We start from the raw sequence: 15,680 nt of genomic DNA, 5'->3' as shown, positions 1-15,680 counted from the left end.
AAACTTCTTAAATATACCCTCAAGTGTGATGAACCTTAATACCAAGCTTCTACACCCATCCAACAGTATCTTTTAGAGCGCCTTTTCTGTCACTTTTAGAGAGGCAGTGGCTTGTGACACATTGGGTTACTTATACTCTAAGAACACCTGGGACATGTTGGATGCTTGTCAAACACCCAAAAATGAGCATACTGTTACTACTTCCACCCCCTGAGCTTTACTATGATACCTATCTTAGTACAGAGTTGCCGAATCAGACTGTATAGTATCGAACTACAGAGGAGACAAGCAGTTTATAGGCTTGGCAGATTCCACTTATCCTTCAACTTGATGTATCCTTAGCATGCTGGGCATCATAAAATATTTCATAACCCTTGTAGAAGACATGGTTGTCAGTTTGACCAGTTTCCAGCCAACTGAGTTACTTCGACAAGTTGCTATTTTCTCCTCATTGTTGCATTAAACAAACTTGGGACAACAAGAAGGAAAGAAATTGCAATTTTTGCTTTTACTGTTTGACAAGTTGGAAGAGGTTTAATGATTTGTTTTTAGAAATGGACAAACTACATATCTGCTGTCACCATTATCTAGTAATAGTCAACTGGACTTATCCAAGCAACTTCTTCACTTATAAAGAGAGTAAGAAAAATACCCCAGCATTAATACAGTTAGCATAGACACTTTAAACTAATCACTACGAAAATAAATATGTTACTGTCCAAGAATAGGACTGGATGTGTGAAAACTGTGGAACCACCATTACGTAATCCCATTTTTGGTGTCAGGAAGATTTAATAGGTTGTAATGCTTCTGTTTACATACCTAAAGGTGTGAATTCTAAAAAAAAAGTTGAGGTAGAGCTAATAAAATGACATTATACAGTAAGTGAGAGTAAGATGGTCCCCCAGTCCTGCTTAGTGATGGCTATTCCAGTTTGACGTAGATGGCCTCTTTCACGCATCCTGCAAACCAGTTGTCCTCTCTGTACAAAAGGTGAAACAATGTCTTCAAAATAATGTTACTTTTTTTTAGGTGTAGAAAAACTTGCCCCAAAGAATTTGCCCTCCTACGTTGAGAAATGTGTTTGTTGAGAGGTTGCGTTGTCTCCCCAATGTCTTTGCACTCCTCACTATACTGTATTGCATATAGCAAGTTACTTTGCTTGTGTTTGAGTGTTGGACCTTTTTAATGTTCAAGCGGACCTGGCCGGTCCAGTGCCAAATAGGGAGGCTTCTTTGCAGGTTACAAGTCCCTAGCCTGTTCTTTCTCGTCTGAACCTTTCCCTACTGCTAGTTGCTTTCCCTAAAAAACAAGTTCTCTCTCCCTACACTAGCCACTTGCAAAATGCGTGCCAAAACCTGGGAGCAGGGACTTATAATAGACATTGTTGACCCAAGATGGCTGCCAAGGGTCACATGGCTACAGAGTAGCCAACTGGGACACTGCTCCATAAACACAGGAAAACATAGAGAAACTATTCCGTCCCATTTACTTCCTCTCAAGGCTTGTGGTACCACTCAGGTCGAGTTCCACCTACAGTGGAGAAAACACTGCACCTACCTACAGATGGACCTGTGTTTTTGCATGACCTTATGGAGGTTTTGACAAAAGCCCAGTGTGGGCACTCAAGGGATGTCTTTTGCATTTGTTGTTACTATCTCAACCCAATGTTGCAGGGTTTTTGCTCCACTGGATGGTGGGAGCCAAAAAGCAGTTACTGGTGTGTTTTGGTTGGTTTTCTGTACCCCCCCCCCCCCAACATGAAACATACAGTCCAGTAAGGTTAATTTGTTATTCTGTACTTCAAACTGGAACAACCATCTTTTACATATAATGCTACTCCAACATATCTACCCCAACATTTTGACAATAATTCACATCCCCAGCCTTGCAAATAGAAGGATTAACACCTATGAAGCCTTTCTGACACCAAAGGTAGGATTATGTAACTAGAATAGGAACAGATATAAGCAAAGAGACCAAATGTGTTTATTGACAGATTCACTATAAGTTTGTATTTCCAGCTCTAGAAATACACACACTTTTTTTTAATGTATTCTGTAAATACAAAGCGTCCCCATTGGTATACCATCAACTCTTTCATGTTGGCTCTTCATCTTGTACAGCTCTTCTGAAGCTGCGGTCTGCATCTGGATCATGTGCCATGGAGACAGACAGCGTCAGGCTGGCCTGCATGCCTGAGAGAGGACAGAAGCTGCCAGACTGGACAGAGTGTGAGATCTCTGGATATGGGAGACAAGAAGAGTGTAAGGAACCAGAAATGTTTATCATGTGGACATATTATGGAAACCAGTAAACTTTTTGCTTTTTTTTGCTAGTGCCCCAGAAACATGATTTTAAAAAAAGCTACTGTATTTTAACAGAACCAGTTAAAGTAAAACGGTTTTAAAATATTTCTGATGTAACAATAAAGCAAAATTGCATGCACTTTGTGCAGCCCCTAAGATCTTAAGCTCAGGCTGTACATGGAAGCCCTATATGAGGGAAGATTTGAGTCTAGTGGCAAGGTGGGACTTGGAGGCTGAGACATCACAAAGAGATCATACACCTAAAGTCTATCTCTAACCATCACTTTTCTCTTTCATTTTAGTTTCTGCATTCTTCTCTGATCAGCTGAAAGAAGGACATGTCCGATTATACCCTGATAGCATGTGCACCCCCAAGCAACTTGCTGACCGAACAGTGACTTCCAACATGCTGTGTGCTGGTGACACAAGGAACCATGATGATGCCTGCAAGGTAATATAAGACTAATCATGCCTTAAAACTCAACTCCGGGCTTCTTGTTCTTTCCCTCTCCCCATTTCTCAGAGACCAAAAGGACCCTCTTGAGCAAAGAGTGCTGCTGATGAACAGGGTCAGCTCTGCTCCTAGAATCAATACATTGCTTAGACGGTGATGCTATGACACTCTGCACTTAGTTTTTCCTCAGTCTTCCTGGATGGTGACATTGGGCATTATTCTGCCGGGAAGACTGAGGACATCTTGTGGCAAAGTCGCACCATATACATTTTCCTTCAATTTCTGTCCCAGAGACACAGTATGTAGCATGTAGAAGGCAAATTTCTGTTACACGCTCAGTCCAACACAAAAGAAGGTTTGGTAGGAAGTATTAATCACATTCACTTCAGTTTCCCTTTGAAGCTATCATTGACAGAAACAAATGTAGAAAAATAATAAAGACAAAAGATACTCTTTAAAGATATACTATTTAAAGGGGTAGTTCAGCTTAAAGTGGTGTTTCTATTATGAGTGGATACTGCTGGGCTGAATGAGCCTTCCTTCCAACCTTCCACATATACACCCTGTAAAACAGATTAAAAGTCCAAGGATAAAAGTGGGAGGTCCCTTTGTAATGTTCAAAGAATCTGGGTGACCCCGTTACTAATCGGCAGAAGATCTGCCACCCAAGACAATATCTATATTATAATCAGAGTCATATTTCTAGGGTAGGATTAGAAAATGAGGACACAGCGGGGATAGTTACTCATCCCCAGTGGTATACAAGTCAAGATTCACTTATTCAAGTACTTCATCTTCTTTCTTGCAGGGTGATTCTGGAGGACCCCTGGTATGTCTCACCAATGGACGTATGCATCTGCTTGGCATTGTTAGCTGGGGTGTTGGATGTGGACAAAAGGGAAAGCCTGGCGTTTACACCAAAGTGACGCAATACCTAGACTGGATAGAACAACATACGGGCATTCGAATTTACTGATACCAGAGACTTTAGACTTTGAAAATACTTTAAACCACTACAAAGTCTTTGGAGATGTCAGGGACCATAAAATGTATTGTTAAAGAACTCTCACCATTAGACAGAGGCCATTTCATATTTTGAACTAGTATTTTTGAGGATGCGGCCTATTGATTTGCCAGGAACTGGTGTCTTTCCTGGTGCATGGAGCTGAATAATAATACAGAACTCACTGATGCTGCCTTCTAAAGATGTCCAAACACCCACTGCATCAAAACTGTTCTTAAGTTTGAAGAAGTCACTGATGACTTGACCCGTGCCAGCTTCTCAAATCTCTGGGAGATTGTAATGGTGAAATTCCAGCATCTATGTGTGTCTCCACCCTACCCACAAGATCATGACGAAGATTTCACTGCTTCACAGCCTGATTCCAAAATGATTTGGCTATTTTATGTTTTGGAAATGCACCATCATCTGGCTTTTTAATCTGCATCAGTCAGGCAGGTCTGGTGCCTAATCTCTCAACTCTGAAGACTTTAAAAATGTATGAAATTATCATTTGTTTTAGGGCACATGTTGAAGGGCTTTGGGCTTGTGTCAATAGAATCAGTTTGACGTGCATTTGAAATACTTTACTTGCAATTGACCTCCTTGTGTCCTACTTCAAACAGGCTTTGCTTTGCTGTATAGACTTGTATGGGAATGCCAAAGTAATTTCAAATGAACAAAAGCCCATCTATACAGTCCCTTAGTTTGGCAATTAGGGAGTTAATCTGTACCAGCCAATCAACTACAGGTTTTATGATTCCAACTGACATTGGAGTATACAGTATATGCTGGCAACATAATTTCAATGGCTGCTGTGGGCAATGTCAAAGACACTAATACTTGAGGCTCATGTTTATCATGAAGTCCCGAATGCAGACCATCTTTTATCAAAGTGTCTTTCCTAAGTACTGGCTGTGTTCCCCTTGCAGCAACCAAGCATATTCAGACTTGCGATGGTAAAATAAAGATATGGATCTGCATTAGTAAGGGGGAATACAGATTTGTGCTTAGGAAAGATATTTTGATCAAGAATGTATTGATTGTATGTAAATTACATGTATACTTAAGCACTAGGGAGGAATATGTTTATTATGTGCAATAGAAATAAAGAATATTTATTATTTTTTATATTTAATCTTACTAAGACTAAGGAAACACTTTAAAGTGTAACATTAGGAAAAAATAAAATTTTCCTTAATAAAAAGATAATCTTATCACTTTGATATTTATTACATATTATTGTAAAACTCCTTTGCTTCCAAAGTGTTTAGGGCCAACAACACTAGAACACTTCTGTTGACATTGCAGCAGTGCTGTCAGCCTCTCCACACTGTGCTTCCTCATTGTATTGAGCAGTGACATCATGACGTCAGTGCCATCCCCATTGTAAAGGCCTTTTCAGCGTTTGCTCCCTACTGCCAATATCTTTTTAGTGGTGACGCCAAAATGATGAGGTTACTGCAACTCCTCTCCTCTTACTAGCTTCACTTCGGTGCATTTCCTCTGGTGATGTAGGTGCACCACAACATCCTGCCCATGACTCAGGCAGGAAGAAGCCTTTGCAAAATCACAGTGGTCATGTAGAAGGATATTTTTGTTAAATAAAAAATGTGGAGAGTTCAGCAGACCTGTATTTAGGCTAACTTTGCCATCTGCTTTAGAGACCCTGTCACCAACATAAATAAAAATTGCAAGTAAAAGCACCAAAAAAAACAAGCATTTTAAAAACTAACTTGCTGTACCTTTCCTTTCCATAAAGAAATATTCGTTGGCTTGCCTCTGAATTTGCTTGAAATTTTATCTACTACAGTATGAATCAATGTCCTAGCATCTCCCTCTCCCTCTTTGCACATCAGAGCCCTGCCTTCTTCCGGGAGTGTCTAATTACTCTCTGTGCTGGCCAAGCTCCTCTGCCCCTCCCTTTATAACCTTTTACAGTATGTGTCTGCTGAGGGAAGAGTGAAGGTTAATACTATATGGTGTTACTATGAAAGAAAGCAACGGTAAAAAAAGACGCCACTTCAAATTTCTTTTCCTACTCCCCAACTCGGGTATCCCAGCCTCCTTACCTGCCTAACAACTAGGCTATGATATCTCCAATGCCATGAATAAATACATAAAAAATGGGATCTACAGAGTGTTCCCTGAGTGACAGTTCTGCGTCTGCTGAGGCTGCTGATATCATATCCAAGATGGTAGTGCCCAGCAGCTGTCCCTTGTGGATGTCTACTCAAGGGAGGCTTTTTCAGGTAAATTACATGCATAAAATACATTAAAGGGTTAGTTCACCTTTACAGAAAAAAATGTAAAGGTGCAATAACACGGGAGACCCTCCCCACCCTCTCTACTGAAATCCCTACTCCTCTCCCTTTTCTCCATCAGTGTTTCCAAGACGGACCACATGGATTCTGATTGGTCAACACCATCACATCTGGTCCATCCTGGAAGAGCTGAAGGAGAAGAGGAAAGGGAGTGCAGATTTCAAACCCCCAGACCGCTGGAGTGGCTGCAGGGGTGCTGCCAACTCGGCAACCCCAGAGGTAAGCACAACAGGGACCGGAGGAGGGTGGGAAGGGTGTCTGATGTTAGTTCACCCTTTTTTCTGTAGAAAAGGTAAAGGTGAACGAACACTTTAAATATACATATATTCTTATGGAAAACATTTTTTAAACTAATGATCTGGTAACAGGGTCTCTTTAAGGTCCAATGAGCATTGAGACCAGAGCATTGATTTATTAAAGGCTGATCTGCAATGTGACATTATGTGATCTTCCATTAACAGCTGTTTGGAATGCGAATATCATCTCAGTGATCAGAAAAAGGTTGATATTTTTACCAGCCCTTAAAAAAAAAGATATGAGGTTTAAGGGTATGTGTACACTGATTTTATGTGTGGTTGCTGTGTTTTTTGTTCCGTGTGCTCACTGCATAAAAAGGCTAGGTTCACATAAGCACTTGGCATTCTTTTTTAACACCTGCCAAGTGCCTTCCCCACCCAAAAACTGTTCAAATATATTTCTAGCATTAAGGACAACAGCAGGGTGTACAAATGACGCACTTCTTATTTCATCTAATAAACACATTCCAAAAAACAGTCAGCTGAGGTCCCTGCGTGGCCAACACATGCAAACACTACACACAGAAATTGCGCAAAAGAAATGAGTGCATATCCTTAGGGATAAAAAATGAAAATATAGTCATATTCTTCATCAAGCTGATTCCCACATGAATAAAAACTGAGTTTCTGCCATAATATTAATAGAGTGTGACTAGAATGTATGCTGTGATAAAAGTCCCTATTATAGACGTGTGATAGGGGAAGGGTAGGACTTTGGACAATACATTTTGTGTGCCTTTGAAGCTCTTATTTTGACATTTTTATGCAATAAGCTAAACAGCTTTTCTCAACCAGGGTTCCTCTTGAGGTTGCAAGGGGTTCCTTGAGCAGTGAGCACCTACACTGACCAATGCAAATGGGCAATGTTCCACTAGCCACTAATGGGACCATACTCCAAAAAGAATGAGCGTAAATACTTGGTGGGTTCCACTGGTGTTTGTGATTCGGCGCTGACGCTCAGCCTATCAAATCAATGATAAGCTGACAAATGCTGTGGCTGTTTGCATGCAAGTGGATAGACAAGCGATTACATGCAATTAGGGACAGATAAGTGACCCAGGGAGCAAATTGCATCCATGGCCTCTCAAATGTCCATAATCACATGTAACACCTCAGGTGTCTGTGCTCTAAAATGCCTACTTTAGCACATGCTACCACAAGGCATTGGTGTGAAGCCAATGCCAGCTCTTTAGAAATCCCATTCTCCAGCTACTGGATGCTAAGGCAGAGATGGAAAAGCACCATCAACAACTGTTATTAGACAGTCGGCTAGCAGCTGTAAGTCTTCTGATGGTTAACTGTCACTGTTGCAACTAAAGTAAACTTTGTATCCCAGTTACCTTATCGAACTAACACTACAAGTGCAGGGCAGGCTCCTATATGTACCTGCACAAGGTTATCAGCCATCTGCTTAACCCAGGAGACCCAAAACAGGGGAAGCTCTAATAGACCAATAAAACATTCAGTATAGACTTGAGCTGAGCTACGAGTGCAGTATGAAAAGCTCATGTCCCGACAGAGATTGAGTGACCACACAGACATAAACTTCATCACTGCAACAAGCCACACTTCCAGATGTTCAGCACTGAAAATGGTGTAAGCATGCTATACAGTTTTCATTTTCTCTTTGCAAACAGTTGGTGTCCCCCATAGTCAAATTTCTTTCTTTGACACCTTGAAAATTAGATATCCCCTTCCCAATATATACTTATTCATCTATATTCATTACATAACGTAATCATCTTGTACAATAAATAAGTGTATTCAGCACTCACACCATGATGACATAAATGATAGTGTACCAGTCCGCGACAATAGGTAAAATTCCATTCATCTGAGAGGTATGCAGAGTAGGGAAGGTATGGACAATGGGTACTAAAGCATGTACGATGAAGCCGGCAGCTCCTCGCCAAGGATGTGGGGAATCCCTCGGAAGCAACCAAAAGGACAAGCAGGGCGCCAGATCAACGTGGGTTAAAACATTGAGACTTTATTAGAAGAGCACTTACATGTAAAACTCCCTCGGTCAACAGGAATGCATGTCAAAGGCAGGAACAGTGGAGTCACAGGTCACTGGAATAGTGGAGCCGATGATCCCTGCATAGCCTGCTTGATAAAGTAGGCAGAGCTTCTGAAACGCGTTGCAGCCCACCCACTCACCATTCACGGCCCTGGGAAGGCACGGAGAGACGCCGTGGAGTCCACAAGCGGGTCTTTCCCCAGGCTATGCAGGGATCATCGGCTCCACTATTCCAGTGACCTGTGGCTCCACTGTTCTTGCCTATTGCATGCATCCTGGATGTTGACCGAGGGAGTTTTACATGTATGTGCTCTTGTAATAAAGTCTCAATGTTTTAACCCACATTGGTCTGGCGCCCTGCTTGTCCTTTTGTTTGTATTCAATTACAACATGCTTGCTTTGCTCACCTTAATTTTGCCTATTTTCGCTTAGGGTCAATGAATATGGAATCTCTTCTGAGAAGCAGATCCTTAACAATAGGTTAATTCATCTGTGTACAGGGCTATTCAACAGAAACAATGGACCCTAAACCTCCCCACCTTGGATAGCGATGATTGGGATGATATCTGGGATGATCTGTTCCATGCTTTGATTTCAGCTAGAGATCAGCTTATAGAGTTTAAAATTGTGTATTGTTATTATCTTACTTCAGCCAGGGTGGGGAGATTCTCAGCTACCTAGTCTAAAAAGTGTTGGAGGTGTTCTGCTCTCAGTGCAGACTTTCTCCATATCTTCTGACCTTGTCCAGCTGTTCATAACTATTGGGCACTCCATTTATACAGTCACAGCAATCGGGTGCCGCAGGAGATTGGTTACTGTTTGATGGGCCTTGTTGACTCCTTGGCTGCAGGGAAAGCAACAAGAACCTTGCTTTGTATGTTACTTTTTATACCAGGAAAGCAATTGTTCTTCACTGGAAACCGAAAAATGGAAATCGATAGTAAACAATACTCTTTCATTGTATAAAGCCACATAGAACACCCCAGGATGCTCCAAATTTGATAAAGTGCGGTCCTTATGGCTTGAAAGCCCTGCTATAGCAAATTAGACTTATCTTCCTTTTTGCCTCCTGCTTCAGAGATAGGGCATTGCTATACATACTGTATTGGGGTTCTTCTCCATGGATCCCCTTTTACAAAATACAATTAATTTTGCCGGGTCTCCCTCCGAAGGCTTCTGATGGGACTTGTCCTCTGCTGTTGGGGGACTTGATGATTGTTTTTTGGTGGTAATTTTTCTGTGCAATTACAACATGTTGTCTAGTTTATATAGCTATATATTTTGTGTGAGGTCTGGGGGAGTAATGTATAATCATTTACACCATCCACGATCCTGACAATGGTACACAGATGGAGTACAATTTTTTTGGTTTTGTCGCTTTCTCTGTTTTCCATAGATGGATTTACTTTGTAGCTTTTGTATTTAATTTTTCTCCATGTAATTTTTGATGTGGGGCATACTGTGTGTGTCTATGGATGACGCAGCCCAGCATGGGAGCAAGCCTGCGGCCCCATAGGAAGTGACTTCCTATAGTGGTGGACAGAGAAGAGGAAGAGCCAAGAGCACCAGCAGCAGACCCCAAAGGAAGAGGTTCAGCAGCAGACCCCAAAGGAAGAGGTTCAGGGCCACTCTATGCAACGCCATTACACAAAACATGTAAGCATAACATGTTTGTTATTTTTTTTTTTTTCAAATAAGGCTTATAAACGACTCGACTACTGCAACTCCTTCCTCACTGGCCTGCCTCGCCGCTGGCTATCCCCGCTTCAGTCGATCCTGAATACGGCTGCCAGACTCATTCACCTTTCCAACCGCTCCATCTCCGACACCCCCCTCTGCCAATCCCTCCACTGGCTTCCGATTGCGCAACAAATCAAATTCAAAATCCTAACATTGACGTACAAAGCTGTCCACCATACTGCCACGTACTACACCACTGACCTAATATCCAAGTACCGCCCAGCACACACACTCCGCTCCTCACAAGACCTCCTTCTCTCTAGTTCCCTGGTCTCCTCCTCCCATGCCCGCCTCCAGGACTTCTCCAAGGTGTCATTTATCCTCTGGAACTCCCTGCCCCAACCCATCAGATTATCACCTACTCTCCTCTCCTTTAGGCGCACCCTGAAAACCCATCTCTTCAGGGAAGCCTACCCCACCCCTGCTAACTTGCCGACCTCCTCCACTCTTCCTACCACTCCATTCCCCACAGCCATCTCCTCCTGTACCACTATCCCCTCCCTCCTAGATTGTAAGCTCCAAAGAGCAGGGCCCTCAATCCCCTCATGTTTTGCATTGTATTGGTATTGTTCTGTCACATGTTCTGTCCCCCTTTGTAATGTACAGTGCTGAGCGAACCATTGGCGCTTTAGAAATACTGTATAATATTAAAAATAATAATAAATGGTGTCTCTTATTAGGCAGAACTTTTCCTTTTAAAATTTAACTAATTTCCACTTAAACACATCACAGGAACAGGCGCTTTCCCTCTTTCAAGTCTTATGCATGCGCAGTTCACGCTCTTTCCCATGATGCAGCAGCGCAGAGCACAGCATCTTCATCAGCAAGAAGCACTGCACACTTACAGGTCTTGAAAGAGGGAGAGCGCCAGATCTAGTGATGATGAGAGCACACCTAACATGATGTAGGGAGCCCCAGATCACAGACAGGATGGTGCCGATCAACTTCAGTAATAGTTTTTCAGCCAAGCCATGGGCAAATCATGACTGGCATACATGTATGGAAGTTAAATCACACTGCATACTGTATATTAAAGTTGCACTGTATTTTTAAAAGTACAGAGCACTTTTTACTGCATAGAGCATCTTACTGCAAAGGTAAACAAACCCTTAAAGTAGAACTAAAGGCACTAAACTTACCTCCTCTGACACACGGGTGTCAAACTGGCGGCCGTCCAGCTATTGCCAAACTACAAGTCCCATGAGGCAATGAAAGATTGACAGTTACAAGCATGACTCCCAAAAGAAGAGGCATGATGGGACTTGTAGTTTCGCTGGAGGGCCGCCAGTTTGACACCCCTGCTAAAAGTCTGGGTCCCTTGCTGGCGTCGGCATCTTCTCCCCGGGTGCAAAACCATTGCACAGAGCAAGTAAGTATGACATGTTTGTGATTTAAAAAAAAAATAATATATGTTTACAATCACTTTAAGGAGTAAAACAGTATCTTTGCAAATGACTGCAAACCTTCCTACTGATTTGAGGGTCAGGTTTTTAGGTCCCTAAAATTAGTGCTTGTGAAAGGCAGGTAAAATTGCCCCAAATATGAGTGTGACTAAATTAATCTTGGTAATGTGGATTGGGTTGGAGGGTATTTCTTTTATTTTAAGTACATCAGAGAGAGAATAATCTATGGCAAGCATCCATCTGGACTCTAAAAACAAAATCCAAAAAACACAAGTACCTTTCATTGAATCATTGGAGAAGTTTTCAAAAGGGTTAGGTAACTTACATTATTCTTTATTATCACACAGGAAAATAAACAACCATCAGGAAAATAAACAACCATCTGATCCTATTTTATTTACGTAAGTACATGCTGAAGCAGACATGTCCCACTTGCCGGGTTCACCATCCCACCTTGGAGAGAGTCAGTGCATTGCACATTCATCATCAGGATTTCATGCATCAGTTTAGCTGTTCTATAGTATTGCACTCTTGTGCAGTGGATGCTGAGTAATACCAGAGTTAACGGACCTTGGGCTTGTGTTATTGGCATCAGTTTTACATCAGTCCGGGGAGCTTCAGTGATCATTCCGACTTGACAGATACAGTTGATCTCCATCTGACCTGTTTCATGTGGGTTTTACATTTCTTTTGACTTGTATGAGAATGCAACACCCGTTTAAAGAGAACAAAAGTCCACCGACAAAGGGCCCAAGTCAGTTATGAGACCCCCTACCCTGATAAAAAGTAGGGATTACTCACTAAAGCCCTTGCACCCTGACTGGTTGCTGTGGGCAGCAAATACATATCCCTTCAGCATACTTAATAAACAAAAGTTTCAAAATAGCAAAGTATGAAAAGTGTGCTAAGAATGACATTTCTTGTTTTAGAAGGCTACATTCACACCGGTGATTAGGGCCGGTGTGACTGGTAGCAGCAATTCCTCCTGGGGCTCTCAACGGGTTGGTGCCATCCCTGTTCAGTATAATGACTGACCGCCAGTGACAGCACCTATTCTCTCTGCACAGCCCATGGTTACCTGCAGTGATGAATGCTCGGCGCAGACAAAGTACCCCCTGTCGCCAGTGTGATTGTTGCCTTAAAAAGGGTGCTATAGGACAAAAATTAAACAAACCTTCCAACTGCCATTTCTGTTGAATTCAGTTGAAAATGGTTACGGTGTTCTTCTTGACACACTTTTTAAACATAAGCTGCAGTGTATGCCAACATGATGCCCCTCGTGAAATTTATAGGAATGGCTCCAGCAAACAAAATGCCTGACAATATTATGTGATTGACAGTCACAGTTTAAAGGGCTAGTCCACCTTTACGATACAATTTGCAGCACATACAATGTACTCCAGTAAGTGCATTCACGGTACATTTTACAGAAGTTTGGCAGGCCAACTGCAGCTTCAATAAAACCTGGCCAAAAAAAATAAATATTTTCATTGATTAGGGCCATCCAGAAGCTCGGATGGTCCATTGAGCTCGGTGCTGCTTTGACAGGGGAGTGAGAGTGCACTGCGCATGTGCAAATTTGTGGGTGTGCAATGCAGGAGAAGCCATGTTTGCTCCTGGTATCATAGGGGCGTACTCAACAAATCATCCTTTCTAGCTTATATGCAAAATAGTGCTGATCAGTGAGATGGCTAGTTTTTTGGCCAAGCTTTGCAGAAGTCAGGTATGTGTTTTTTAAAGGAAGCTGAATTTCTATAAAATGCATTATGATTTCTAACCTACTGGGGCCCTTTGCATGTACTGTAAATGTATTATAAAAGTGATCTAACCCTTTAAAATCACTCGAAGAAAAAAATATGGTATAAAGCCATAGGACTGTCTGGTTGCTGTTTATTAGATCCAACCATCAATATCCTGCTTCAGTAGTCATAGCATACAGTAAACAGCGTACGTTGTTTTCTTCGCTCCAGTATTACCCAGCATGCCGTTTTCTATAACTTTCAGTAGTCAGGTATAGTAGTCATACACTGGAGAACAATGGGCCACTCACTTACACACAAGCAATTTAAACTGACCAGCAGGGAGAGCAGAGTGCACAACATACAGGCCAGGTTTCAGGATTTCCTCATTTTCTAAGTGGTAGTTTAACAAAAGTTTACATTAAGTTTTACATAAAATCCGGTAGTGTCTGATCCCTAATGAATCTATACTCACACAATATATCCCATACACACTTTGTCTCCATACAAGACAAGCCTGCCACGCAACATGACACAGCCTCTACTTTTTATCTAGAAACACACAGCAGGTCACACCCTCTGCATACTCTGCTTTTTTACATGGGACCAAAGCATCACAAGCACCAGAGATGGCTACACACTTCATGGGCATGACGGGATATCCCTTGGATAGCAGCACCCCCTTATGTTCTGACTTGGAATTTGCCAGCCTTGGTCATGTATTTGATTCCTTTGAAGGGTTTGTACTTTTCACCGTACATGTCCAGCCTGTTCACTTTCAGACCTGCAGGGGGTTAAACACAGCATTACAATCAGATGACATAACACAGGCTGGCATTAACATGGAAAAAAACTACAAGTCCCAGCATGCCTTGCTAGCCAAACGAAAACCACAGGTCACCTACCTCTGTTGTGTGGCAAGGTCATTAGGATTTTTAAGTGTTCTTGCATGGCAAGGCCACTTACTGTTATCTCACATATATATTCTTATTATTATAGCCAAATTTACCACCCTAACTCCTCCCACAGGTTTTACACTACATAGACAGTAATATACCGAAACGTGCGGATTGTTCCCGATTGATGTGCTATTACTTTGTGGAACATTTCACCGAATGGTTCACAAATTAATCAGCGTTTTTGTGGTGAAATTTGTTCCATAGGAATGAATGGCGGAATGTTCAAAACTAGAGTGGGAGCTGACAAAAGCTAGAGTGTGAGCTGAAAAATCAGGACATGATTTCTAAACTGCCATCACTCCCTCATTTTCAAGCCCACCTAAACAAATCTTATATAAAAACGTTCAGCTATCCACGGCTAAGCCATAGTCCTGATAGTTTTCACAATATGACCATTTGTTTGCAACTCACGCCGCCCATTGACATTCATTGAAACTCCACTCTAGCCACCTCATATTTGAAGGGCATATATTTATTGGATGTGATTTATGAATGGAGGACAGGAGGATGATTCCAAGGCCCCCCCCCCCTCCATTTATAGATCCTGTTTATCCTGTAGTATAGCTTCCATGAATGGAGCAGCTGGGTGAAAAGGGCAGACATAGTTGGGCGCTCTTGATGAGAACCTGTGGCAGTTCTATTAACCTTCCCTGCACTGGAAGAATGTGGCAGCAGGGGTGGGGGGTGGGGTCATGGACAGAGGAGGGTTTTACCTAACAGAAAGGGCATCAGCACAAGAGACTTATTCTACTGACTGTAAGTTATGTCCCTTGTGCGCATTTTTGTGTTTTTATTTTTACTGCATTTTAGGCATTAAGATGCTGTATGGAGACTGAAGACTTATTATAGGGCCATCATCTGGAGAAAGATCAGTCAGATGCAGAGTCCAGATCCACTCCCTGCATACAGTGCTGACCAAAGAACTTCAGCTGCAACAAGATGGGGCATAAAACCACAAGTCAACCACTCGCATTTATGCCCCCTGGCCACGTCAGAATAAGCCCTTCATAATTACACAAAGGGGTTGATTTTTAAAGAAGTCACATACTTATTCACCCAGTGAGAGTACATGTACATTTTTACTGCACAAATAGAGAAAAAATACTGTAAGGGTAAATAGGCTATATCCTTTGCTGTTAGAACGTAAATCATTGGTTTGAAATGGAAAAAACCACATTTGGCTACTGGATGGATCCAAGTATTATAGGAAATGCATATGACACTTTCGCACCATCTAGTGCTCTAATGCAGTATTTGTCATTTTAAATCAATTTTTTACTCTCGAGCAGCACAGGATATAGCCTACTTACAGTTGTTTTATCTTCCCATTCCCACAGAATGAATGAATGTTTCCATGGGAAATTGGCTACGCAAATTTTTATACATCAACCTAAGAGTTTCACCTCTGTGATCGTTAATACTAACAAAGCCAATCA

At 41.9% G+C, this 15,680-nt stretch overlaps 2 protein-coding genes across 2 annotated transcripts in view; one reads left to right on the top strand and one right to left on the bottom strand.

Moving 5' to 3' along the window:
• The window catches only part of LOC149440443 (tissue-type plasminogen activator-like), a 48,778-nt gene extending 43,798 nt beyond the window's left edge, over window positions 1–4,980 (top strand). The window contains exons 12-14 of the mRNA XM_089658615.1: window positions 2,127–2,267; window positions 2,612–2,760; window positions 3,572–4,980. Of these exons, the coding sequence (XP_089514741.1) occupies window positions 2,127–2,267; window positions 2,612–2,760; window positions 3,572–3,739 (458 nt within the window). The 3' untranslated portion in view covers window positions 3,740–4,980. The remainder of the gene's footprint in view (window positions 1–2,126; window positions 2,268–2,611; window positions 2,761–3,571) is intronic.
• Window positions 4,981–11,858: 6,878 nt separating this feature from the next.
• The window catches only part of LOC149440442 (AP-3 complex subunit mu-2), a 40,165-nt gene continuing 36,343 nt past the window's right edge, over window positions 11,859–15,680 (bottom strand). The window contains exon 9 of the mRNA XM_089658614.1: window positions 11,859–14,069. Within this exon, the coding sequence (XP_089514740.1) occupies window positions 13,969–14,069 (101 nt within the window). The 3' untranslated portion in view covers window positions 11,859–13,968. The remainder of the gene's footprint in view (window positions 14,070–15,680) is intronic.

This window comes from Staurois parvus, unplaced genomic scaffold (assembly GCF_062004578.1).
Source record: "Staurois parvus isolate SC_StPar_1 unplaced genomic scaffold, SC_StPar_1.0 ptg001085l, whole genome shotgun sequence".
Taxonomy (NCBI): Eukaryota; Metazoa; Chordata; class Amphibia; order Anura; family Ranidae; genus Staurois; species Staurois parvus.
The sequence above is the reverse complement of the archived record's forward strand: the minus strand, read 5'-3'. Positions and strand labels throughout refer to the sequence as shown.